We start from the raw sequence: 27190 nt of genomic DNA, 5'->3' as shown, positions 1-27190 counted from the left end.
AGACCCACTGCTGTTCACATTTTCTCCGGCACCTGCTAATCTTCCAAAGTTTCTCCTTTCGCTCATGGTCAAGGCTGGCTCTGCCACAGGTTACTCTTCGCAAGCATGCACCACCTCACTGGCAGGGCGGGGGGGGGAAAGGGGGGGCTGAGGGAATGTGGGGGCTCAGGGTTGTAAAAGGGAATCGCAGTCTTCCTATCCAGGAAGGGTGAGGGGGGGGCGACCTCCTTCCAGTCGTCCATCATCTGGGTCATACCAAAACATAACCTGTGATGTACGTTCACGTGCAAGGTGGCTGCGCACCGTGACCCCCTAGCCCCAATGCAGGACTGACTGCGTGATAAAAGTTACTTCTGGCGGGGGGGGGGCGGGTCCCCAACCTTGGCAACTTTTAAGACTTGTGGACATCCGACGCCCAGAATTCTGGGAGTTGAAGTCCACGAGTCTTTTAAAGTTAGCGTGGTTGGAGAGCCCTGATTTTATGGAGCCCAAGGCCATGTTGTGACGGGTAAAGTTTGATAGGCGTGGCCCAGCTGATTGGCAGTGATCTTGACCAAGGGGTCACCCAAACTTGACCACTTTAAGACTATGTGAACTTCAATTCCCAGAATTCCTCAAAAGGCTGGCTGGGGAATTCTGGGAGTTGAAGTCCACAAGTCTTAAAAGTTGCCAAGGTTGGAGACCTCCTCTGAAGACAGAAAGCAGAGGTGGAGAGCGCTTGCAAAGGACACCTGGGGTGTGAAGAGGAGGGCGGGGGCAAAGTCTGAGTGTCCACCTGCCTGGTCAGAGATTGGGCATCCTGGCCAGAAGACAATCTCCCAGGGCCCAGCCCACCATCTTTCAGGTAAGAAACTGACCGGGCCTAACAACGGTATCTCCTTTCTGCTATGGGTCAGAGTTGATGCCACCTGGGTCCTGCAGAAGTCACAGTGATGTCACGCCATGTGGGAGCGTTCCTTTCTGTACCTGAGAAGGTCCATGGAGGGTGGTGGTGGTGATGGTGGCTTCATAAGATGTCCTAACTCTAGGCTACCTCAACAAGAGATGCTTCATCTGAGCATCCTGGATGAGAAGATCTCTCTCTCTCTCTTCCTATGAGTCCCTGGGTGCTCTCTGACCTTGGAGGTTTTCTTGCAGACGTCTCATGACCCAACTAGGGAACATCATCAGTGCTAGAAGGGAATAGACTTGGGTCTTGTGTGTTTTCCGAGCTTGATTGTTTTTTGGCCAATGTTTCATGACCCAACTAGGGAACATCATCAGTGCTAGAAGGGAATAGACTTGGGTCTTGTGTGTTTTCTGAGCTTGATTGTTTTTTGGCCAGCCTTTCATGACCCAACTGGGAACATCATCAGGGCTAGAAGGAAATACACTTGGGTCTTGTGTGTTTTCCGAGCTTGATTGTTTTTTGGCCAATGTTTCATGACCCAACTAGGGAACATCATCAGTGCTAGCTATGTTTCCAGGCTGTGAACAGACGCTAGAAGAAGGCCAGCCTTGTTTGAATGAATTGAAGAGAGGGGTTGTGGGAGGTTCAAAGCGCTTCCGAGTTGCGTTCGAATCTTGCGTTGTCCTAACAGGCAGAACGTAAGAATTTAATCAGTGCACAAAATTCATCAAGTATAGAATCTCTGTCATTTGTGCAATGGCGACATGATGTGTGTGACATCATCAACATGGCGCGCTTGTGTGCGCGCACACACACACCAGATATCTGTAGCCTTATTTGGGGTTTTCTCTTCCGCTTTGGCCCATTCAGCTGTTGTTGGGTCCGGAAGTAGAACTAGTCACCAAAATACAGATATTGCTCAATGGCCACAATTGGACTCCAAATTTCCATTGCTAAGTGGCTCAGTGAGTTCTGCTCTGTTTTACGACACACACCCCTTGCCACAGTTGTTTTGCAGCCTTCTAGTCAGTGGGGAAGCCGGCTTGACTTAACTACCTGGGTCCCTGTCTGTACCCCTGCAGCGGTTCACACAACAAGGGTGGCAAGCCAGGTCATGAAAGGACGCTCCACAGCCATCTTGGTCAGCCACAGAAGTTTTGGCCTCACCTGTGGTCGTAATTCGAGGACTACCTGTGTTCTGGGTTTTTTTAAAAAAATGTTTTATTGACTTTCTAATTTTACATTGAGGGACATGGTGGCTCAGTGGGGTTAGGACGCTGAGCTTGTCGATTAGAAGATTGGCAGTTTGGGAGGTCGAATCCCGAGTGCCGCGTAGCAGAGCGAGCGCCTGTTACTCGTCCCAGCTTCTGCCAACCTAGCAGTTCGAAAGCACGTAAAAATGCAAGTAGAAAAATAGGGACCACTCCGGTGGGAAGGTAACAGCGTTCCGTGCGCCTTTGGCGTCCAGTCATGCCGGCCACATGACCACGGAGACGTCCTCGGACAAGCGCTGGCTCTTCGGCTTTGAAACGAAGATGAGCAGCGGCCCCTAGAGTCGGAAACGACTAGCACGCATGTGCAGGGGAACCTTTACCTTTACTAATTTTACATTTAAATATTTAAAAAGCAACATGGCGGCTGGGTTAACCAATAATACAATGACATACGAATATCTTTAGTACAAGTCCCAAGCTGCTACATCAATTTTTTCCTCTCTTTTTCCCCCCGTAGTATTTACCGTCTCCTGTTTTAAACTAATGCAATTCTTATTAAATCCATTAAAGAAAAACGACATTCTTAACATTTATCAATAATTTTTGGCTTGTACGTATCCTTATTATTTTAACATCCAGTCCTTATAGACAAATCAGCGTCCTAATTAGTTTCCCCCAATTTTTAACTTCCCGTTAACATTTAACTTAACATTTAATATTTCCAGTTTCCAAGTTTTGAGTAACCAAAGTTCCCATTACCGCAATCCATCACAAAGTCTAATACTCAGAATACACATCTTATCTTTTTGAATGTATTCTGTTTCTCACCATCTTACATCCACTAATTAATAATACGATATAATTATATTGTATATAACATAATAATACGTGTTGTTTTTTTTCTCTCTCTGCCAGCCTTATAAGGAGGGTTTGCAAAGGTGGTTGCAGGCAAACTCTCTCCTGGGTTTTCACGCCTTATTGCCCAGGATTGGCGCATGATGTTAATTGTGACAAGGACGCAACCTGCCCTTTCCAGATAAGCCCCCTGTTTCACAATTGATACAAAGGGGGGGGGGGAAATGAGCAAAAAGCATAATTTTCGCCTTTTGTCTCCAGGGCTTGCTTTTCATGGAAAGCTGTCTCTTTTCTATCCAGGTGCGTGGGAGGGAGGATCAACAGCAACAAAAAAAGATGACTTTTTTGACCTACCTGGCCCCACACCCCGGACCTTCCTGCTTCCCTATAAAACAAGGGCTGATTTGAATATTTTGAGGAAAGCCGAAGGGCTGCAGCCGAAAAGTGCACTTATTAAAATGCGGTCCCACGTGCTAAACGCGGGTTGGGTGTGTTTCCCTCCATGCCACGTATATCCCAAGCCAAATCAAGGTTAAAACTAACCGTGCGTAGCCTATGCATAGTAAATTGCAACCAGGAGGAAGGAAACGAGGATCAGAGGCACGCTCACTGGCGTGTCTCTGCGCGGACACGCAAGCACACATGTTCTCCTGTGCCGCTGATCTGGGGAAGGGCTTAAATTAATCACAGTTAGGTCTAAGTTAAATCACAGTTAGGGAGGCGAGGGACCGGTGAATCGGCTGTTCCTATGGCTACCAGGTAGTCCTCGACTTTACGACCACAACGGAGCACACACACACACACACACGCAATATCTGCCGTTACGTGAGACATTTGTTAAGCGAGTTTTGCCCCAGTCGACGGCCTTTCTCTCCACGGTCGCTAAAATGAATCACCGTAGTTGGATCAGTTAATAACCTGGCTGTTAAATGAATCAGGCTTCCCCGTTGACTGCTTGTCAGGAGGTCACATGCCCAGCGCCTGAATTGGGATCGCGTGACTGTGGCGGAGGCTGCAAAGGTCGTAACTGTGAAAAAAACGGTCGTAAGTCTCTTTTTTCCCCTGCGCCGTTGTAACTTTGAATGGTCACTAAGTGAACTGTTGTAAGACGAGGACTGCCTGTACTGAGTGTGTTGTGTGGCTCGGCACCGCCTCTGTCGGTGACCGTCCAACGGAGATACCGATTTTTGCAATCCGAGCAGAGGTGATCCTTGTCTTATGACCACGATTGAGGCTGGGATTTCCATCATTAAGTGAAGCAGTTGTTAAGGGAGTCACAGGTAGTCCTTGACTTAGGACTTTAATTGGGACTGGAACTTCTGTCACTAAGCAAGATGGTTGTTCAGTGAGTTGCAAGCAGTCCTCAACTTATTGACCACCTTTGGAACCGGAATGACGGTCCCTAAGCGAAGCAGTTGTTAAGTGAGTCACAGATAGTCTTTGACTTAAAGACCACAATTGGAACTGGAATGACTGTCCTTAAGCGAAGCAGTTGTTAAGTGAGTTGCAGGCAGTCCTCGACTTAATGACTACCATTGCAACTGGAATGACTGTCACTAAGTGAAGCAGTTGTTAAGTGAGTCACAGATAGTCTTCAACATATGACCATGGTTGGGACGGGAACTTCTGTCGCTAAGCAAGGCCGTTCAGTGAATCGCAGGCAGTCCTCGACTTAATGACCACCATTGGAACCGGAATGACTGTCCCTAAGCGAAGCAGTTGTTAAGTGAGTCACAGATAGTCTTCGACTTATGACCACGATTGAGATGGGAACTTCCGTCATTAAGCAAGGCGGTTGTTAATCGAGTGACAGATTGAATTTCGATCAGCTGAGTACAGGGAGGCTGCAACAGCCGTAAGGGTGAAAAACAGCCATAAGTCCCTTTTTTCCCGCGCTGTTGTCCCTGCGAACGGTCACTAAACGAGCTGTTGTAAGTCCAGGACTGCCTGTAATGGCTCCCACAGGAACTCTGAAGAGTAGTAAATGAGGCACAGCTATTGAAACTACAGCCAGTCCTGGACTTACCCCAGTTAGTGACCGTTGGAAGGGTCAACGGGATTGCAAAAAGCAGCTTACGACCATTTCCCACCCTTATGGCCATTGCAAGCCTCCCTGCGCTCACGCGATCAAAATTTAGACGCTGGGCAACTGACTCGTACTTACGACGGTTGCGGCGTCCCCGGGTGTGTGTGTGTGTGTCACACGATCCCCTTTTGCGACCGTCGGAGGAGCAAAGTCAACAGGGAAGCCAGCTTCGCTTAAGGGCCGTGTGAGTAACTTAACAATTTCATCCATTCCCTTAGCGACGGTGGCGAGGAAGGTCCTAAAATGGGGCAAAGCTCACTCAGCCAATGTTTCTCCTGAATGACAGAAACATCGGGTTCCACTGTGGTCATAAGTCGAGGACTCCCTGTACACCACTGGACAATGGAGCAGGTGTCTCTCGTGGCTGGGAGGTCCAAGGCTAATCATCCCTTCGCTTGTGGTCCCAGAGTGCTGGCCGCCATTCTCCTGGACCTGAAGTTAATGGCCGTTGAGGAGCAGGCAGAAGAAGGAGGAAGGGACACATGGCCAAGAGTTGACTTGATGGGACTCCAGAGAAGGTTGCTAGGATGGGACCTTCTCCCAATAGCATCTCAGCCCCCCCCCCAGGGGCCCTTCTTGAGTAGGGACGTCAGGAAGATGCTCAAGACAGGGGAAGAAGCTCTGCTTGCCCTGGGACCTCTTGTTTACTGTCCTCCAGGTCACGGTTGTCCCATGGTTGAATTTTCAGGAGGCAATGGGACCTCCTGAAAGACCTTTCGCTTCTCCTCCGATAAGCTTCTTCAGCTCCGACGGGACGGTGGGGGAAATGGAAGGATTTATATTCCTTGCGGACAGCCGGTCATTTGCATCCTTTTTGAGAGTCGTTGAGGCCACCTGGAGGCTTTTCCAAGTCCACATTCTGGACAGAGGAGACCGCTGGTTTGAAAGTTCCAAGAAGGCTCCACACCCATTTGCACCACTCAGGTGACCCTGAAGACACAGATAAGATCTCCAAGTGGCCTCAACGACTCTCTAAAAGGATGCAAATGACCGGCCGTCTGCAAGGAGTCTAAATCCTTCCGTTTCCCCCACCATCCCGTCGGAGCCGAAGAAGCTTCTCGGATGAGAAGCGAAAGGTCTTCAGAGAAAAACAAGGAAGTCCCGTCACCTCTTGAAGAAGCACCTTTGGGACGTGGGACCTCTTACCCAAGACCCCTCTCTGGTTGCGTGGCTTCTTCTCGGTCAGCGGCTTGGGTCTCTCCTCTTGGCCTCTTCCTCTGGGGGTGGCGGCTCGTGAATTGTCTTTGCTCTGACTTTTTTTTTCTCTTCCTCTCTTTCTCTTTCTCTTCCTCTCTCTCCTTCCTCCCTTCTCCCTTGTAGGCGTGGCGGTAAGCACTTACGCCAAGTATTGTTACAGCAAGCTCCAGAAAGCAGCGTTGACGGGCGCCAAGAAGGTATCTATCTTTCCCCTTCTTTTGCGTTGTCCTTTGAGGTGGCCTCGGGAGATGGGAGTTGTGTAGCTCCATGAGCCTGGAGCATGTGGGCGATCGGGTCAGAGTTGGAAGCCTAACCCAGGGGTCCTCAGTCTTGGCCGCTTGAAGACTTGTGGGCTTCTGGGAGCTGAAGTCCACAAGTTGGGAGTTGAAGTCCACAAGTTGGGAGTTGAAGTCCACAAGTTGGGAGTTGAAATCCACAAGTTGGGAGCTGAAGTCCACAAGTTGGGAGCTGAAGTCCACAACTTGGGAGCTGAAGTCCACAACTTGGGAGCTGAAGTCCACAAGTCTTCAAGCGGCCAAGTTTGAAGGCCCCTGGCCTAACCCCAGAAGGCTCCCCCAATCTTGACCTGGGTGGATCTCAACAAGTGGGCCAAGACATCCAACTCAACCTTTTGGCCCTTGTGCCAGGGGAACGTTGGTGAAGACGTTGCCTCAAGAGCTTCTCGTACAGATGTGTCATTGTGCTTACCAACCCTTGTTTCCTCAAGGAGCATAATAATGCAGGAGATTTCAAGATTTAAGAGGAACCCGGAGAAGTCCAGAATCAAGAGGCCATCAAAAACGTCCCCGCGATTGTGGGCTTTTTTTAATGCGTTTGTGCAATATACACAAGCACCCATCTCAACGCCTGTGGCCTCTGGGCAGCTCACAAGGTTGACAAAAATCAAAACCCTTATAAAAGAAAAACCAGTAAAGGAAATGAAAGTTGTTTGTTTTTTTTTTAAAGCAATTGGCCATTGACCATTAAACTTAGAATGTGTTAGAGGACCAGATGAGAACCATCTCATCAGCTCCAAGCCTTCAAGAGATTCCCCAAGTCTAACAACAGGGCCGTCTTCTTCGGGGTCCACCCAAAGGCCAGTGCCAGACCTCGAAAGGGGTAGCTGGGCATTGATTCCCCGCTTGTGTCCCCCTTCTTGGCACTTTTGACCCACCCCTTGCAGATGCTCCTTGGACATCCAGAATTCTACGTCCGACGAGAAGGTGGAGAAGGAAAGCAGAAAAGACCCCCCCCCAGTTAGGTAGTGCAAATAGAAGAAAATGTTTGTAGCTCACGGTTGAATTGTGGGGTCCTTGGGGGGGGTTCTCTTGCAGACGTTTTATAACCCAACTGGGTAACACCATCAGTGCTAGAAGGGAGTGGGGTTTGTGGAGGAGGGGGAGGCGGAGGGGAGGAGAAGTAGGAGGAGATTACTAAACCCATCATAGTAATTTTTAAAACTAAGAAGCCACCTAAATCTCCGTGACTCTGGGTGGCTCACCATAATTCAACAAAGAAAATGAAATATAGGTCTAATTCACCCTCTCTATTCTCCCTACAAGCCTGCTTTTGAAAGCATATCTTAGAAGTAGGTGTTTTTGAAAGATAGATGTATAAGATAAATGAGAGAGAGAGAGAGAGACAGACAGACCGACAGACAGACAGTGACCAATGAAGGAGAATATTTGCAACTCAGGGTTGAAATGAGGGGTCCTTGGTGCTCTCTGAGGTTGCTTGTTAGATAGATGATAGATAGATAGATAGATAGATAGATAGATAGATAGATAGATAGATAGATAGATAGATAGATAGATAGATAGATAGATTAGATAGATAGATAATAGATAGATAGATATGGATGGAGGGAGGGAGGGAGGGAGGGAGGGAGGGAGGGAGATAGGTAGATAAGGGATGGATGGATGGATGGATGGGTAGGTAGCTAGGTACAGAGATAGGTAGATAATTTGGATAGATAGGTAGACAGATAGATGAGGGAGGGAGGGATGGGTAGCTAGGTATGTAGATAGGTAGATAAGATGTTGGATGGATGGATGGATGGGTAGGTAGTTAGCTAGGTCCAGAGAGGTAGATAAGGATGGATAGATAGATAGATAGATAGATAGATAGATAGATAGATAGATAGATAGATAGATAGATAGATAGATAGATAGATAGATAGATATGGATGGATGGATGGATGGATGGAGATAGGTAGATAAGGGATGGATGGATGGATGGATGGATGGGTAGGTAGCTAGGTACAGAGATAGGTAGATAATTTGGATGGATGGATAGATAGATAGATAGATAGATAGATAGATAGATAGATGATAGATAGATAGATAGATAGATAGATAGATAGATAGATAGATAGATAGATAGATAGATAGATAGGGATGGATGGATGGATGGATGGATGGAGATAGGTAGATAAGGGATGGATGGATGGATGGATGGATGGGTAGGTAGTTAGCTAGGTCCAGAGAGGTAGATAAGGATGGATAGATAGATAGATAGATAGATAGATAGATAGATAGATAGATAGATAGATAGATAGATAGATAGATGATAGATAGATAGATAGATAGATAGATAGATAGATAGATAGATAGATAGATAGATAGATATGGAGGGATGCATGGATGGAGATAAGTAGATAAAGGATGCCTGGATGGATGGATGGGTAGGTAGGTAGTTAGCTAGGTCCAGAGAGGTAGATAAGGATGGATAGATAGATAGATAGATAGATAGATAGATAGATAGATAGATAGATAGATATGGAGGGATGCATGAATGGAGATAAGTAGATAAAGGATGGATGGATGGATGGGTAGGTAGGTAGTTAGCTAGGTCCAGAGAGGTAGATAAGGATGGATGGATAGATAGATAGATAGATAGATAGATAGATAGATAGATAGATAGATAGATAGATAGATAGATAGATAGATAGATAGATAGATAGATAGATAGATAGATAGATATGGAGGGATGCATGGATGGAGATAAGTAGATAAAGGATGGATGGATGGATGGGTAGGTAGGTAGCTAGGTACAGAGATAGGTAGATAAGATGTTGGATACATAGATAAGATGATGGATGGATGATAGACAGACAGACAGACGATGATAGACAGGCTTAAAAGGCTCTGCTTCAGGCTTCTGCCAGGCAAGGCCCCTGCCTGTCATTCATCCGTCCAGGCTCACGCACACAAACCTGGGCAACACACACATCGTGCTTGTCTGAAAGGAATCCCCTGTGAACCTCTGAGGGTCTCGGTGGGCTCCGGCGCTGTTCACGGCGGTTGGGCAGCTGTGAAGAGTTGCGCCTGAGCGCAGAAGACCCCGGGGCGTCCCACCCTTGTGTTAGTAGGATTTGTGTAGGAAACTCCCCCCTCCGCCAGCCCGCCCCCTCCTGGATTGCTGTGCCATAACAGCTGAGGTTCTTGCTTGGATTGTCCGGCGCTGAATTGCGTTCTTTGCTCCTTCTAAATAATGTTCCTTTTCTGTTTTTTGACTCCCTGCAAGCCCACCATCGTGCGTGCGTGTATGTGCCACATTGGAGAAGGCTGGGCAGTGGCATTTACACGGTCCTTGGCGTCACTCTCAGCAAACGCGGGTGGCGGGCACACGCCGAGCATCTGTTCTGCCACAGCTGTGTCGCCTTCTTCCCAGTTGCTCCGCTCTGCGTCCAGCTGGTTCGGCTGCACCCAGTGACTCGCCGGTTTGCCTCCCCGCTCCCCACTTTCATTAGGACAAATGGCTGCAGCTCCTGGTTCCCCCACCCACCCACCCAGTTGGCAGGAAAGAGGGTGGGGAGGGGGAAGAAGTAGAAAGCAGAGCAAAGAATGAAAAGGGGATTTATTTTTCAGAGCGAGTTGGGCCAGAATTTCAACGGGAGATTGGTTTGAGAAAGTGAAATTGTCAATCTCTGTAGTATAGGTCAGGGGTAGGCAACCTTGGCTCTTTTATGACTCGTGGACTTCAACTCCCAGAATTCCTGAGCCAGCACGAGGGAACTATGGCCCCTTCATGGCTTGTGGACTTCAACTCCCAGAATTCCTAAGCCAGCATGGGGGAACTATGGCCCCTTCATGACTCGTGGACTTCAACTCCCAGAATTCCTGAGCCAGCATGGGGGAACTATGGCCCCCTCATGACTCGTGGACTTCAACTCCCAGAATTCCTGAGCCAGCATGGGGGAACTATGGCCCCCTCATGACTCGTGGACTTCAACTCCCAGAATTCCTGAGCCAGCATGGGGGAACTATGGCCCCCTCATGACTCGTGGACTTCAACTCCCAGAATTCCTGAGCCAGCATGGGGGAACTATGGCCCCCTCATGACTCATGGACTTCAACTCCCAGAATTCCTGAGCCAGCCTGGCTCAGCTTGGGAACCTCTCCCTTTCCCCTCAGCATGGTTGGCTCAGGAATTCTGGGAGTTGAAGTCCACGAGTCATAAAAGAGCCAAGGTTGCCTACCCCTGGTATAGGTGGTTCTCGATTTACGACGATTCGTTTGTTCGTTCATTCGTTCATTTTATTGGGCGCCCCCTTTGCAGCCAACCATTCTGGAGGGCTTCCAAGGAAATCACTGCAGTTCTTCAGGTCGTCACCCCGTTGTTAAATGAATCTGGCTTCCCCAAGGGTTGAGCTTGCCGGCAGGTCGCAGAAGGGGACCCCGGGTCCCCGGGACCCTGCCACTGTCGCAAATGTGAGTCGGTTGCCGAGCGGCTGAATTTTGATCACGGGACCACGGGCATCAAAGCGGGAAAAAGAGTCCTAAGTCGCTTTTTCCCAGTGCCGTTGTAACTTTGAACAGTCACTAAATGAACGGTTGTAAGTCGAGGACAGCCTGTATTATTGCTATCGCTTTTTTTGGGGGGGGGGAGAGACCTTTATTAGGATAGGCAACGTTGCGCCCGTGGGCATCTTCTGGATGCCCGCCAGGTTTTCTGCCCCACCTGCCTTCTCTGCTTTTGTGAAGATAGAAGATCTTCAGTCATTAAAGAGAACAGGAAGCTGGCATTTAGTGGGAAGTGGCATGTTGCCCTGGGCTTCCTCCTCCTCCTCCTCCTCCTCTTCCTCCTCCTCCTCCTCCTCCTCCTCCTCTTCCTCCTCCTCCTCCTCCTCTTGTCTATCTTCTCCTTCTTCTCATCTTCTCCTTCTCTGTCTCCTATGGTGTCCCTGAACTTGGTTGTTTTCTTGCAGACGTTTCATGACCCAACTAGAGAACATCATCAGTGCTAGATGGGAGTGGAGGTTTGTGGAGAGGAGGAGGAGGAGGAAGAGGAGGAGGAGGAAGACCGTGGGGTCCTTGGTCCCCTCTGAGCTTGGTGGTTTTCTTGTAGACGTTTCATGACCCAACTAGAGAACATCATCAGTGCTAGATGGGAGTGGAGGTTTGTGGAGAGGAGGAGGAGGAAGAGGAGGAGGAGGAAGATGGTGGGGCCCTTGGTCCCCTCTGAGCTTGCAGACGTTTCACGACCCAACTAGGGTACAGTCCTAAGTGTGAAAAACGGTCATACGTCACGCTTTTCGGTGCCCTTGTAACTTTGAACGGACACTAAGCAATGTTGAAAGTCGAGGATTTACCTGCGTATCCCATTTGCAGCTGAAAACATTTAAAAAAAGAAAGAAAAAAGCAGCGGTGCCCTTTGCACGGAGAATCGGGGGAAATTGGAAGCCGGGATGAGATGCTGGCATCTTGCAAAGGATTCGAAGCAACGGCGCCACCACAAAGTCAGAAGAAGCTGCTCTTTTCTGCATTAATAATAAAAGAAAAGGGATGCAATTTTAATGAAGGGAGGCCCCTATGCTAGCCCTGCTTGCGCGCGTGACGAGAGAAACGTGGAAACAGGACTGCTGGGTAGACCTCGCTCCCTCTGCTTCTAGTCTTAAGGACCAAAGACTAGAGCGGTGGACCCTATTTGGGCCTTCAGTATGGGCAGGGGATCCGTGGCGTTCTCCATGCTGTGGTTGGGTCCACGTTTGTGCTCTTCAACTTGAGAGGGGTCTCAGGTCCTGGATGGCGGCGGCCTGGCCTGGCGTTTTCCTTCTACATCTGGAGTGGAGAAGCAAAGACATGAAGTTGGATAGTTCATCCAGTTGCAGGATCCAATCTGAGTCGCTCATCTGGACCAGACGTTCCTCCAAGGTTTTGGGGGGTCAAGCTTTAGTTCCAGGGGTAGAGGAACTACGTCCCCTTTAGGACCTATGAACTTCAACTCCCAGAATTCCTGAGCCGGGATGGACCTCTGGACTTCAACTCCCCAAATTCCTGAGCCAGCACGGATCTCGACTTCAGCTCCCAGAATTCCTGAGCCGGGATGGACCTCTGGACTTCAGCTCCCAGAATTCCTGAGCCGGCATGGACCTCTGGACTTCAACTCCCAGAATTCCTGAGCCGGCATGGACCTGTGGCCTTCAGCTCCCAGAATTCCTGAGCTGGCATAGACCTCTGGACTTCAGCTTCCAGAATTCCTGAGCCGGGATGGACCTCTGGACTTCAGCTCCCAGAATTCCTAAGCCGGCATGGACCTCTGGACTTCAGCTCCCAGAATTCCTGAGCCACCATGGACCTCTGGACTTCAGCTCCCAGAATTCCTGAGCCGGCATGGACCTCTGGACTTCAGCTCCCAGAATTCCTGAGCCGGCATGGACCTCTGGACTTCAGCTCCCAGAATTCCTGAGCCGGCATGGACCTGTGGCCTTCAACTCCCAGAATTGTGGGAGTTGAAGTCCAAGGTCCTAAAGGAGCCATATTTCCCCACCCCTGCTTTAGCCCATCTTCAGGGAATTTCTCTCTCCAGAATACAGTATGCGCACGGGGCTGTTCTACGCATTGCATTCACATTTTATTTACAGGTGCCTGGTTGTGCATGGCTTTTAGTTGGTAATTAGTGTGTTGACGACCGGAAATGAGCCTTTGTCAGTCAATAGGAGTGCTGTTTTATCAACAGCCTACCAGGGGTTTAGCAGCTGGGGGCTTGGTGGCACAAGAAAACAAGAGCTAACAACTTAATAGCTGCCCATCAAGACCCTAATTAACATCAAAAAGCTACACACAACCAGCAACCGTTGAGTAGAACACCCCACTGCACATTTTCTGGAGAGAGAGAGAGAGAGATGTGTCCTGAAGATGGGCTCCAGCACCGAATCCAAAAGCTCGGAAGACTAAACCTCTGATCCCGGTGTCTAACCAAGTTTGGATCCTGCAACATTATCCTGGGACCCATAGATTAATCTTTGTTCACGAGTTTACCCAGTTCATACAAGCAAAGGAGTCCTGGGCACCAAGATCTGCTTGAAAGGTGGTTTAATGCAGGTGACCACAACGATAGTCCTGGAGAGAGGAGGACCAAGGACTAGAGCAGGGGACCCCAACCTTTCTGGTGGCGCAGTGGGAAAGCGAGGGGCAGGCCCCTTCATGCGCGCACACACATGCAAATGTGGCTGCATGCATGTGAACGGGGCCATGATGCACGCTCCACAAATGAGGTTGCTGGTGTGCAGCGCGCAGCTCAGCTGGCACCAGCACACAGCTCGCACCTTGGCTAGCGCCGATGCGTGGCTTGCAACCTCGCAGCTGCGCTAGCATCGGCGCACTGTTCGCGCCTCGGCTAGCACCGGCGCGAGGCTCGGGGCTCAGCAGCTGCTGGCACAAGTGGTGTGGGGTGTGTGAGCGCACGTGCACACTGGCCAGCCACTGATGCGTCAGTGGCCAATAGGCCACGGCCTGGTAGTGGACCGCAGCCCACAGGTTGAGGACCTCTGGACTAGAGGGAGAACAGAGACAATGCAGAAAGTTCTGGCTTCTTGGAATTGTTCCCTGTCAATCCATCAGGAGGATTGACAAGCCTTTTCCTCTTCTTAAACTATCTTCCCTTCAATCTTCTCCTCCAGCTTTTATCTCCTGTTCATTTGAGCCGATGACCTTCTGATGTGGAAGGTGGCCTCTGGTTAACGGGCTGCTTCCCAGCCGACGGGCGGCTCGGCCGTTCTCCACCAAAGTCACGCTGAAGCACAATATGACAATCCTGGGTGTTTCCCCAGCAGATGGGGCTGCCCTTTGCCCTTGGGGGCTGCAGCCCCTTCTTAAGCCTTTTGGTCATCGCCTTTGGCCTCCCTGCTGGAGTCAGGCTGCGTCTCTGTGGCCAACATCTGGATTGCAGTACAGAATGCTTTTGTTGTGATTCAGTGTCAGCCTGTGCTCCCAGCAGCTGAGTCCGAGGAATCTGAGGAGGAGGAGGAGGAGGGGTTTGGAGAGCCTTTGGTGTCGGAGGGAGGCTCTGATGCACTGCAGGACTCTCAGCCTGACCCCTCCAGTCATGTTCCTCATGAGGCCCAGCTATGTGAGCACGAGGTGTTGGACTCAGAGGAGTCACAGCTGAATCTGTTCAGAGACGCTAGAAGCAGAAGGCAATCCAGCCAAGCAGAGCAGAGAAAAATCAATGAGGCAACTCAGTGAGAGGAGGAGAAGGCAGTGAGAAGCCAGGCCTTGGGACAGATAATAAAAGGGGAAGGTGTGGGCGGTGCTGGTTGCTGAAGGCAACCGTTCGGAGACATTCTAAGGGAATCCTGGTCTGTTCTTGCTAATCTGTTTGACTCTTGTTTGTTGACTCTTGTTGGATGTTTTGAATCATGTATTTTTGGTTGAAGAAAATATTCTGCTGCTTTTTTTGTTTGAAAGAGTTTATTATTTGGAACTGTACATAAATTTGGGTTGGGTTTTTTCCCCCAGCCTATTGATTGTTAAAAGGAAAAAGGGGTTGTCCCTGACACACAAACAGGGCCGGTCGTAGGCTGGAACAGAACAGCTTTTGCCCTCTCCTTGATTCCACCCCCAGAGAGATCCACCAGGCTTAAAAGTTAGCAAGTAACATGATGGTTTGAGGCTTGGATCCTGGTTGGATCCTGGTTTCTGAAGACGCCCTTATGGGCTGGTCACAATGTTTGCTGGTTTGTTTAAGAAAATTTATGTAGCCGCTCAACTCATAAAAGCCTTGGTGGAGCAGTGGGCTAATGCCTCCTTAAGTAACACCAGCTGCCTGCAATTAGTGCAGGTTCGAGTCCCACCAGGCTCAAGGTTGACTCAGCCTTCCATCCTTCCGAGGTAGGTAAAATGAGGACCCAGATTGTTGGGGGCAATTAAGCTGACTTTGTAATAATGCCGCTTGGGGGTGTGTGAAAGCCCTAATAAGCAGGCATATACATAGAATGAAAGCTATTGCTAAGCACATTGATTTGTGCTACTTAGATTGTAAGCCGCCCTGAGTCTTCGGAGAAGGGCGGGATATAAGTGGGATTTAGAAAAACAAAACCTTGCTCTCTAGTCTAGGACTCCAGGTGGCTTGACAAAGATTAAAAATAATAATAATCTAATATCAAGTGATAAATAGCAATAGCTCCTCGCCACCGTGACGACAGCAATTAATCAAAGAAACCACTTGATGGGCTTCCTCCCACCGTTGGTCGGACCAGGACCTTTAGGACCTTGGGAAAGGAGGTTCAAGGTGGGGACCAACTTGATCTCTGCAGGAATGTTGTTGCACAGAGAGGGACCCACCACGGAGAAGGCCCTTCTTCTGGATCCCACTGAACGGATCTCCTTCAGAGAGGGGACCCATAGCATTCCTTGCCTCCCCCCCCCCCGCTCTCAGGCCAGGCAGATAGAAGACAGTCCACCTTTTATGACGGGTGGACTTCAACTCCCAGATTTCCTCAGCCAGGCACGCTTGCCTGGCTGAGGAATTCTGGGAATTGAAGTCCACCCGTCATAAAAGGGCCACGTTTGAAGACCCCTGGTCTACGGAGACTCGCCGTCATCCAAGTCCTGGTTATCCCAAAGGCGCTTTTTTTCCCAGGAGGTAACTGGACTTCCTTTGTTTTTTCTTTGAAGACGTTTTGCTTCTCATCCGAGAAGCTTCTTCAGCTCTGACTGGCGTGGCACAAGAATAGGAGAACGAACCCGTCAGGACAAGAGTCATCAGTCCATCTGCATTGAAAAGACTAAGGCCACTGTTTTGAAGACAGCAAAGTCCACATTTTGGACAGAGAGGACCGCTGGTTTGAAAGAGGGGTCAAAGAGGCCATCTAGGTCAAAATTGAACGCCCCTCCCTCAACAAAGGGGGAGAGATATGGCATCCTCTATCTCCAGTCTACCACACAGCCCTTTCAGCGGTTCCGAGAAGGCTCCACACACCCATTTGCCCCACTCAGGTGACCTGGAGGACACAGGTAAACCTCCAAGTGGCCTCAACGACTCCAAAAGGAAGCAAATGACCGGCTGTCTGCAAGGAGTATAAATCCTTCCATTCATCACCACTCGGTCAGAGCTGAAGAAGCTTCTAGGATGAGAAGCAAAAGGTCTTCAGGAGAAAAACAAGAAGTTCCAGTTGCCTCCTGGAAAAAAGGCCCCCTTTGGGATTTCCTCTTAAACCTGTTTCAAACTGGGAAGCACAAAAACACAAAACAGGCTTCACAAATACTAAGCCGTTTTTTGAGTCCCAAACGTTGGCATGGGTTCGAAGTGAAGGATGCAGATGTTAGGTAGAGCCCTTTCCATTGGGAAAAGAAATAACAACAACAACAACATGATGATGATGATGATGATGATGATGATAATGTTGGAAGGGACCTTGGAGGTCTTCTAGTCCAACCCCCTGCTCAGAGGGGAAACTTTGTACCAAATGGCTGCCCAGTCTCTTCTTAAAAGCTTCCAGAGTTGGAGCACTCGCAACTTCTGGTGGCAAGCTGTTCCAACTGAACCCAACCCAACTAGAACTCGGAACATTTATAGCTCTCCTTTAATACGTTGTTGGCGGTTCTGACCTACTACCCTTAAAAGATGGTTGCTTCAGAGCTGGAAAAATGCAGGAAACCAATTTTGTCCTGGAGGGACTCAATCCGTACAACAAACGCATACGTCTTCTGAACACATCCCGATCCCTCTTTCTGTCGTCGGTCCTCCCACTTTGGAAATCTAGTTCATCAGCTCCTTGGGTGGGGTGGGGGGAAACGGTGTTGGTGTCGGCGTTGCCAGTGACCGTGCTCCAGATCCTGGGAGATCCATCCCACCTGAGCTTGGGGACATCCCTGTTGTGATTCAGGGTCAGCCTGTAGGTTCGGCAGTTGGGTCGGACGATTCAGAGGAGGAGGACGGGGGTGTTGGAGAGCTTGCTGAGGATAGCCTTGAGGCTCCACACAGCCCTCAGCCAGGCCCCTCCCATCTGGTTACGACGCAGACCCAGCTGTGTGAGCCTGACAGCGTGGATGAAGATGACCCACAGCTGGCCCTGTTCAAGGACGCCCGACACAGGAGGCAGTCAATCAGGAGTAAACAGAGGAAGGCAATGGGGCTCCTCGGAAGGAGGCAGAGAGAAGCCACGCCCTGAACTGTTTAAAAGGGGAATGCGTGGGAGGGCTGGTTTGCTGAAGGCAACCGCTTGAAAAGCTCCTGTTTCATGGTTTGTGTCTTGTTTTTGCTCTGTTTGCTTTTGTGTCCATAAATTTGGCAGGCTTAGTTCCAGCCTCTTGCCTTCTTGTAAAGGGGTTGTCCCTGCCTTATCTGCAGGGCCGGTAGTAGGCTGGTACAGAATTCATTCTGCGCTTGTCCTACCTTGCAGGGCCTGAAGAAGCCGAACATCGAAGAGATCCGTCATGCCAAGAACGCCGTCTTCAACCCATCCATGTTTGGAAGCTCCCTGCAAGAAATCATGAACATGCAGAAGGAGAGGTACCCGGACAGCCAGCTGCCGTGGGTGCAAACCCGGCTGTCTGAAGAGGTCCTGGCACTCAACGGGGACCAGACCGAAGGCATCTTCAGGTAATTGGCCCCTGGATGGGCTGTGGGTGCAGGCCGGCCTCTTTTACATTTCTTCCGCCTCTTTTCTTTCAATCGTAATACTTTACTCCAGTTTATTATTATTCTTATTATTATTCTTATTATTATTCTTATTATTCTTATTCTTATTATTATTATTATGTAACTTTTATTCATAAAACATGAACCTCAGTCAACTGCACACTCAAATTGACTGGCGCTAATGGTTGACACGGGCTGCTGCCAGCATCCTAGGTATCAACCGGGCATCTCCTTAAAATGTAAGATGTTCCGAGTAGCGCAGTTGTTGTTTTTTTTTGTAGCATTGCTGGAGTTATTGCAGGAAGCTGCAATTTCTTGATGTATTTTGCAAAATTTTTGGACATTGTTGCCAGCGCCCCGATGACAATGGGTATCACTGTTACATGTTTCATCCATAATCATGCCGTTTCGATTGCCAGGTTGCGGTATTTCGTAATTTTTTCCAGTTCTTTTTCTTTGACTCTGGCAACTCCTGGTACAGTGATATTATTATTATTATTATTATTATTATTATTATTATTATTATTATTATTATTATTATTATTATTATTATTATTATTATTATTAAACTTTTATTCATAAAACATGAAACTCAGTCAACTGAACACTCAAATTGACTGGCGCTAATGTTTGACACGGGTTGCTGCCAGCATCCTAGGTATCAACCAGGTATCTCCTTAAAATGTAAGATGATGATGATGGTGATGATGATTAGTCTCTCGGTCGGAGGACAAGGGTGGAAGTTCATGCTCCGCGTTTGTGGGTGGCTTTCCGAACGTCTCACTACCAGGCTGGGTGACCCCTTCAGTGGTCTTTAGGGGCTGTGGGGGTTGGTGTTCTTCTGCATAGAAGGGCTTCAGGTGTGTGTGGGGGTGTCGAATGGGGGTCTTGTGATGGGTCATCAGGAGAGAGGCTTCTGATGGGTCTTGTGATGGGGACGTTACTGCAGCTGGGGGTGGGTGGTGGGGTGAATTATTGGGATCAGGGCTGAGTCATCAGTGAGAAGCTGGTGGTGGCTCTTGTGGTTACGTCAGGGCAGGGTTTTGGGGAGCTGAACTGCTCGGGGGGGGGGGTACAGGGGGCTTGCGTGGGTTGGTTGAGGACCGGTGCCGTCTCCGGTTGGCTGTGCGATCGATTTGGCTTCTGAGGGGTTTGTAGGCTGCTTGTGGGTCAACGTGTCTTTGGGATCACACCTGACTCATCACAAGCCCCTCACTTGACACTCCCACACCTGAAGCCCTTAGATGCAGACAGTCCCTTATCTGAGGTGGTCTAGGTTCTCCTGCCTGAGCACGCGGGTGGACTAGAAGACCTCCAAGGTCTCTTCCAGATTCTATTCTATTCTATTCTATTCTATTCTATTCTATTCTATTCTATTCTATTCTATTCTATTCTATTCTATTCTATTCTATTCTATTCTATTCTATTCTATTCTATTCTATTCTATTCTATTGTATATTCCATTCCATTCCATTCCATTCCATCTATTCTATTCTATTCTATTCTATTCTATTCTATTCTATTCTATTCTATTCTATTCTATTCTATTCTATTCTATTCTATTCTATTCTATTCTATTCTATTCTATTCTATTCTATTCTATTCTTTCTATTTCTATTTCATTCCATTCCATATTTTCTATTCTGTTCTGTTCTATTCTATTCTATTTATTCCATATTCTTATTCTGTTCCGTTCCGTTCTATTCTGTTCTGTTCTGTTCTGTTCTGTTCTATTCTATTTATTCCATATTTCTATTCTATTCTATTCTATTCTATTCTATTCTATTCTATTCTATTCTATTCTATTCTATTCTATTCTATTCTATTCTATTCTATTCTATTCTATTCTATTCTATTCTATTCTATTCTATTCTATTCTATTCTATTCTATTCTATTCCAATCTATATATTCTCTTCTCTTCTTCTCTTCTCTTCTCTTCTCTTCTCTTCTCTTCTCTTCTATTCTATTCTATTCTATTCTATTCTATTCTATTCTATTCTATTCTATTCTATTCTATTCTATTCTATTCTATTCTATTCTATTCTATTCTATTCTATTCCAATCTCTATTCTATTCTATTCTATTCTATTCTATTCCAATCTATATATTCTCTTCTCTTCTTCTCTTCTCTTCTCTTCTCTTCTCTTCTCTTCTCTTCTCTTCTATTCTATTCTATTCTATTCTATTCTATTCTATTCTATTCTATTCTATTCTATTCTATTCTATTCTATTCTATTCTATTCTATTCTATTCTATTCTTTCCATATTCTTATTCTGTTCTGTTCCGTTCCCTTCCATTCCACTCCATATTCCACTCCACTCCACTCTAACGCAGTGAAGCCCGCCTCTCTCTTGGCACAGCGGGACGCAGGGTGTGTGAAGAAGACCAGCTGGGGTGTCTTCCTTCCTAGGAGAAGTTAGACGTTGGCCCGACACGTCTTCATTTCTCTGAGGAATTCCCTTGCTTGTCTTCCGCAGAGTTCCTGGAGACATCGACGAAGTCAACGCCCTCAAACTGCAGGTGGACCAGTGGAAAATCCCCACTGGCTTAGAAGACCCCCACGTTCCTGGTGAGGGCCACAGCCGTGGGACCTCTTGGTCTTTCTCCTCCTCCAGCCCCTGGGCAGGGATGGAGAAGCCGTTTTGGGGGGATTTTGACTCCCTTGAATAAGGGGAACGATTCCCCCCCCCCCTTTTGGCAAGCTTATTTAATTCCTAAATCGATTGAATATGCCCTGCAGGTAATACGGGCGGGAAATATTGGTTAATGTGATTTTTTTTTTCTGACGTAGGTCATCGCTCAGCTTAACGGCCGTGGTTGAGCCCCAAATTTCCGTAGGCTCAAGAGACGGTCGTTAAGTGAGTTTTGCCCCGTTTTACGACCTTCCTTGCCAAGGTCGTTAAGCGGATCACTGCAGCGGTTGGATTAGTCACGCTGAGTCCTGGCTCCTCCCCGTCGGATTTCCTTGGTCAGAAGGTCGCCAAAGGGGCAAATCGCGTGACCCCGGGGACGCCGCGACCGTCTTAAATGCGAGCCAAGTGCCGGGATTTTGATCCCGTGATGGCGGGAATGCTGCGACGGTCGTTAAGCGTGAAAAACGGCCATGCGTCACTTTTTTTCAGTGCCGTTGCAAGCTTGGTCACTCAATGAACGGTCGTAAGTCGGGGACTGCCTGTGGTGCTGCCTGGCGAGAACTTTGGACACCGTCCTGGGGGCCGGCTGGATTGTGCGACACGATGAGTTTTTCCTGCCAATTTTTGCCTGAAATTGCTCTTTTCCCACTCTGGTCCAGTTTGTCCTCGACTTACGACGGTCCATTTAGCGACTGTTTGATGTTCCAACAGCCTTGGGGGGAGAAAAAAAAGTGACTAATGAGATACTTCCTTGGCCAAGGCCAGCACTGGGTCCCTTTTAACTGGCATAATTTGAGCCAATAATTGCACATCAGAGTTTCAAATTATTCCCCCCCCCGCTCCCCTCTTTTTTTCCATTAGACCCAGAAGGAAAAATTTTCTGATTTAATCTTCTGCGACCTCCTTTTCTCCTTGCAGCCTCCTTGTTGAAGCTCTGGTATCGTGAACTCGAGGAGCCTCTGATCCCCCACGATTTTTACGAGCAGTGCATCACCCACTACGAGAATCCTGAAGCTGCCATCGCCGTCGTCCACTCCTTGCCGAGGATCAATAAGATGGTGCTTTGCTACCTCATCCGCTTCCTCCAGGTAAGGCAGATCCAGAGTCCAGCCTGCTGGGCTGGGGGGCATGTCCCATTGACCAAAGACGATCAGGGGACGGGAGGCTAAAACATACGAGGAACGGTGGCTGGAATTGGGTATGTCCAGTTTAATGAAGAGAAGGATGAGGGGGGACATGATAGCAGTCTTCCAATATCTCAGGGGGCTGCCCCAAAGAAGAGGCAGTCAAGCTCTTCTCCAAAGCACCTGAAGGCAGGACAAGAAGCAACGGATCATGGAAACTCATCAAGGAGAGAAGCAATCCGGAATTAAGGAGAAACTTCCTGACAGTTAGAACAATTAACCAGTGGAACAACCTGCTCTACGGCGCACCGATTTGTCCAGTTAAAGCTTACGAGAACAAGGCTTTTCGTAAATATCACGAGTTTTATCAGCTGTGTGTTGTGGCCTACAGAGTAACACACCTCTTCCCTTCTTCTCCCTCCTCAGGTGTTTGTGCAGCCGGGCAACGTGGCCATCACCAAGATGGACGTCAACAACCTCGCCATGGTGATGGCCCCCAACTGCCTGCGCTGCCAGTCGGACGACCCGCGGATTATTTTTGAAAACACCCGCAAAGAAATGTCTTTTATCCGGGTACTCATCCAGCACCTGGACACAGGCTTCATGGAGGGCGTGCTATAGCCCCTGTGCCAACAGGATCGGACCGCAGTTGGAACCCCCATCACCCCACCCCCACCCCGGATCTTTTCCCGTATCCCAGAGTTTCAACGGCAGCACGGAGATGCCACCTGGTTAAACAGCTGAAGGGAAAGCTGACTCTACCACCTCGGCTAATGCCAACCTGGGCATCTGACATCGCCCAGGAACCCCTTTGAGGGGCGGGTGGTGGGGTTGGGGGGGCTGTGCTGTGCTGCGGACAAAACGAAGCTGCCTCTTAGCAGTCCCCTTTGTGGACATCTCCCGGCCAGGACGTCCATCCGGAACGTCTACGTAAATGGACAATCCGACAGCGTTCGGGGAGAAACTGCAGACTCTGGTGGAAAGGGGCAGAAGCCTGTTCACCCCCCCCCTCTCCCCAAAATGAAGTCTCGTCTCGTGGAAAACGGGGGCTCACTCCCTGGTTCAGGCAGCTGAGGGAACGTTGTGAGTGGGTCGATGGTGTGTGTGTGTGGGGGGGGATGGCGAAGATCCAAGATGGCAGCCGGAAGGGCGGGAGGGAACGAACGGCGAGAGGATGCAGATCGCAAAGGCTGGCGTTGCAGGGAAAGCGGATTGCCTCTCCGTGGGTCTGGCTGCTTCCGTGGAAGTGGCGGGGGGAGAAAGGTGCCATCAGATTGACCATTGAGAACTCTAAGGGGGGGGGGCAGTGGCACCTCTGGAAGGCACGGAACAGCTGGTTGGCGAGGCTTAAAACACCTGCAGGCTTTTTTAAGATTTGGGGAAGAAGAAGAAAAAAAAGGGCCCTTTTCTTTTTTCCTTCCTTGTTGCAGCACAGTCACTGCCAAAAGGGGGGGGCAGAGCAAGCCATGCACCCCTCCCCCCCAATCTCTACATCTCAGTGGTCCCACAGAAGGCCTGGGGATGCCAGCCTTGAAACGGAAGCGGGATAAGGAGAAGGAATTTTGTTCCTTCTCTTTGGCGGGCCGAGTTTTAAACACCGCGATGCAGAACCGGCGCACTTTCTTTTACCCACCCCCCCACCCCACTCCTTAAGGGTGTGTGTGGGGGTGTGTGCGTACGTGTGCAAAGGTGACCAGGCCCTCCTTGACCCTCGCAGCTCCCCCAGTTGAGTGGGTGGGAGGGGTGGGACAAGAAGTGGGGGTGCCCCAACTCCTGCTTCCCCCATTCCCACCCACCCTCGTCTCAACACCCGTTCCTGCACTCGGCGCTTTGGTGTTAAGAGAAGGTCCCGTTCGGGTTCCCGGAAGAAGCTGTGCACAAACCCAATTCCTTACGGCACCTAAAGTGATAAGATTTTGGCTAGATCTGGGGCATTCTCCACCAGGGCTCCAGATTATTTTCTGCACCCCCCCCCAAACAAAAAGGAAGTTCTAAGCTCTCTTTCCCAGGCCAGAAATGGAAGGAGGTCAGCGGTAGTAATGGAAATAAAACATTCTCTATCCAGAGCCGGTGGTCCCCATCTTGCACATCCTTCAGGAGCAAAAAAAAAAGGCATTTAGAGGTAGGGATTGTGGGGTGGAAGGCAAGAGCTACGAAATGCTTTATGCGGGCAGAAATTTGAGCCTGTTTATCGCGCTCTACGAACGTGGGAGGTGGGTCTGCCCATCCTTGCTTGGAAAGGCGTGGGCCTGGCCCTTCCACCTCTTTTTATTTCTCAAGGTCCCCCGTTGAAATCCGATTTCTTTCCCAGGAGCAAAGCCAAACTCTCAAGTCACCTGAAACGAAAGAAGAATCAGGAAGCGGAAACAAGTGGGCCTTCGTTTTTCCACCCAACCCTTCCCAACGTTGAGGAGATGTCTCTCTGGGATTGTAGGAACAGAGCTTCCATCTCGACCTAGGTCCAGGAACTGGACCGTTTTTCTCTCACGTCCGTGCACATGTGTGTAGAGAACCAGAAAAGGGATAGGCACGATGGAAGAGAACCTGGGTGGTCCTGGATGGGACAGTTGGTGGAGAACATCTTGGACTCTAACCATGATTCTGGCCTACAAGGGTTAGTGAGTTCTGACACACAGCAGGTGTTCTGTCCCACCGCCTCTCTCTCGCCCTCCTGTATCCTACAGCAGGGGTCCTCAGCCATGGCCACTTTAAGACTTGTGGACTTCAACTCCCAGAATTCCTCAGCCAGCTTCTGGAATTCCATTCCATTCTGGGCCTGGGCAACAAAAGATTTAGCTACCGGTTCTGGTGCGAACTGTTGTGATTCAGGGTCAGCCTGTGGGTTCGGCAGTTGGGTCGGATGACTCAGAGGAGGAGGGGGGTGTTGAAGAACTTGCTGAGGGGGTTGGAGAGCTTGCTGATGAGAGCCCTCAGCCAGGCCCCTCCCACCTGGTCACGACGCAGACCCAGCTGTGTGAGCCTGACAGCGTGGATGAAGATGACCCACAGCTGGCCCTGTTCAAGGATGCCCGACGCAGGAGGCAGTCAATCAGGAGTAAACAGAGGAAGGCAATGGGGCACCTCGGAAGGAGGCAGAGAGAAGCCACGCCCTGAACTGTTTAAAAGGGGAATGCGTGGGAGGGTTGGTTTGCTGAAGGCAACCACTTGAATAGTTCCTGTTTCATAGCTCCTGTTTCATGGTTGGTGTCTTGTTTTGCTCTGTTTTATGTTAATAAATTTGGCAGGCTTAATTCCAGCCTCTTGCTGTTTGTAAAGGGGTTGTCCCTGCCTTTTCTGCAGGGCCGGTAGCAGGCTGGTACAGAACACGAACTGGCTGGATCCCACCACTGGAGGATTCCCTACATTTGTGTGGGGTGAAACAGCTGGCTGAGGAATTCTGGGAGTTGAAGTCCACAAGTCTTAAAGTGGCCACGGTTGAGGACCCCTGTCCTACAGTGCTTTGGACCCATATCAGCTTTAAGGCCCTCTCTCTCTCTCTCTCCATGTGAGCAAAGGCCAGGATGATGGCCTGTTGAGTTGGATACACTTCTTGTAGCAAGGCCAACTGAGGCAGGCCCACTTCTTGGAAGCGTGTTAGCCACAACTAGTGTTCTACACCTGACTCACGGCAGCTGAGGTGGTTTCTAGCCTCTTTCAGTGCTTCTAGAGAAGGACGCAAGGGTGCCCGTAGGGGTTATCGGCCGCTCCTGGCCAATTGGAGGAGGAGGAGGAGGAGGGTCCCAGTCACCCTTGGGTGCTAAGCAGTTCTTGGAGGAGCTTGCGGTTTCCAGAGAAAGTGCCTTTTATTCCAGCAAACCAGAGCCCTCTTACCTGCAACTTGCTTCTAAAAGAAAGAGAGAACATCACATCTCTCAAACTCGCTTATCTTGAGATAATTCCCAGCGCAGACCATTTACTCTTAAGTCACATCCCGGTGCAGGATAAAGCATGGAGGAGCTACATAGCTTGGCCAACTCAAGGCTGCCACCTTGTTCGTTGTTTCCCCAGCAAACATGGGAGGTAGAAAACGACGCAACTGTCAGAAGTGAACACACGAGAGTAGGAAGCGTGGGACCGGTCCAGAACAAGGCCAGGCTGATTGGCCAGAATGCAAGATTTGGTGCAATCAATGTTGGGGCTCTCCACCTCAACAAACCGGAATCCAGAGGGATCTCCAAACGGGTCAGACCCGATGTGGACAAAGGCAGATCGCTATTCTCTCTTAAGGGAAAACATTTATTCCAAACTCAAACAAAGATGGGTCCTCCCATAACAGTGGAAAGGGACCACGTAGAATAGTTCAGCCGGCATTTGGGGTCTAGGACAATTGGCCACAGCCACGTGGACGCGCCCACTTCATCAGGGCCACCAGTCTTCCAGCCTGGATCCTGCTCGAAAAGCATCCAATCAACTTCGGAAGCTCTTTCCCCAGCCTAGCAAGCTCCCAGGTTCCCCCGCAGATCTTTTTTGGGCTGGAGGATCAGTGGGTGGGATTCAAATACGTGAACAACCGGTTCTCTGCGTGGATGCCACTTCTGGAATTCCATTCCATTCTGGGCCTGGGCAACAAAAGATTTAGCTACCGGTTCTGGTGCGAACTGGCTGGATCCCACCACTCTGGAGGATTCCCTACATTTGGGGAGAAACGGCAACAGCGCCGAGAGAGCGATCCCAGTCTGCAAAGCCTGGATCCTTCTCCTCCCGCCCCCCGCCCACCCGGTCTTCGACTGCACGATCAACCTACAAAGTCTCGGGCCCAAGCTGCCTTTTTTTTCCTTTTTTTTCTTTTTTGTAACCAGGAAGGAAAACTGCCTCTTTTTTTAAACAACAACAACAACAGCTGCTTGGGAATCTAAGTGGGGCTTTTTTTGAGGGGGGGGGGTTGTTAGATCAATCCAGAAGAATGATGCTGGACAAACGGCGTGGCTCTGAATTTTGGGGGAAATTTGCAGGGTAGACACAGGTCAATCTGATTGCAGATGAACAGAGCATAACCTCGTCTTAACAACAGGAACAGAATTTCTGACCTGGAGAGATTTTATTATGTAGAGCGGTGTTTCTCGACCTTGCTCGCTTTAAGATGGGTGAACTTCAACTCCCAGAATTCCCCAGCTGGGGAATTCTGGGAGTTGAAGTCCACCCATCTTAAAACAGCCAAGGTTGAGAAACACTAATAATAAGAGATTTTTTTCCCCCCCCAATCTGGTATCCACCTCCAGAAGCATTAGGATTGTAATTCCCAGTGTTCTCGCTGGGGAGTACAGGAATTGCAGTCCCAACCCAGCTGAATTGGGAGGGCGGGGGGGGGGGAAATACGCATTCAGT

The 27190-nt window shown here is 49.3% G+C and overlaps 1 protein-coding gene across 2 annotated transcripts in view; it reads left to right on the top strand.

Moving 5' to 3' along the window:
- The window catches only part of ARHGAP39 (Rho GTPase activating protein 39), a 184426-nt gene extending 157447 nt beyond the window's left edge, over nucleotides 1–26979 (top strand). For both annotated transcript variants that reach the window (XM_081323028.1, XM_081323027.1), the window contains 5 exons: nucleotides 6365–6438; nucleotides 17868–18067; nucleotides 20586–20677; nucleotides 21660–21829; nucleotides 22292–26979. In XM_081323028.1, coding sequence (XP_081179154.1) covers nucleotides 6365–6438; nucleotides 17868–18067; nucleotides 20586–20677; nucleotides 21660–21829; nucleotides 22292–22486 — 731 coding nt within the window. In that variant the 3' untranslated portion in view covers nucleotides 22487–26979. The remainder of the gene's footprint in view (nucleotides 1–6364; nucleotides 6439–17867; nucleotides 18068–20585; nucleotides 20678–21659; nucleotides 21830–22291) is intronic.
- The last annotated feature ends 211 nt before the right edge of the window (nucleotides 26980–27190 follow it).

This window comes from Vipera berus (assembly GCF_964194415.1).
Source record: "Vipera berus genome assembly, chromosome: 3".
Lineage (NCBI taxonomy): Eukaryota > Metazoa > Chordata > Lepidosauria > Squamata > Viperidae > Vipera > Vipera berus.
Note: the sequence above shows the minus strand (reverse complement) of the source record. Positions and strands in the feature narration are given on the sequence as shown.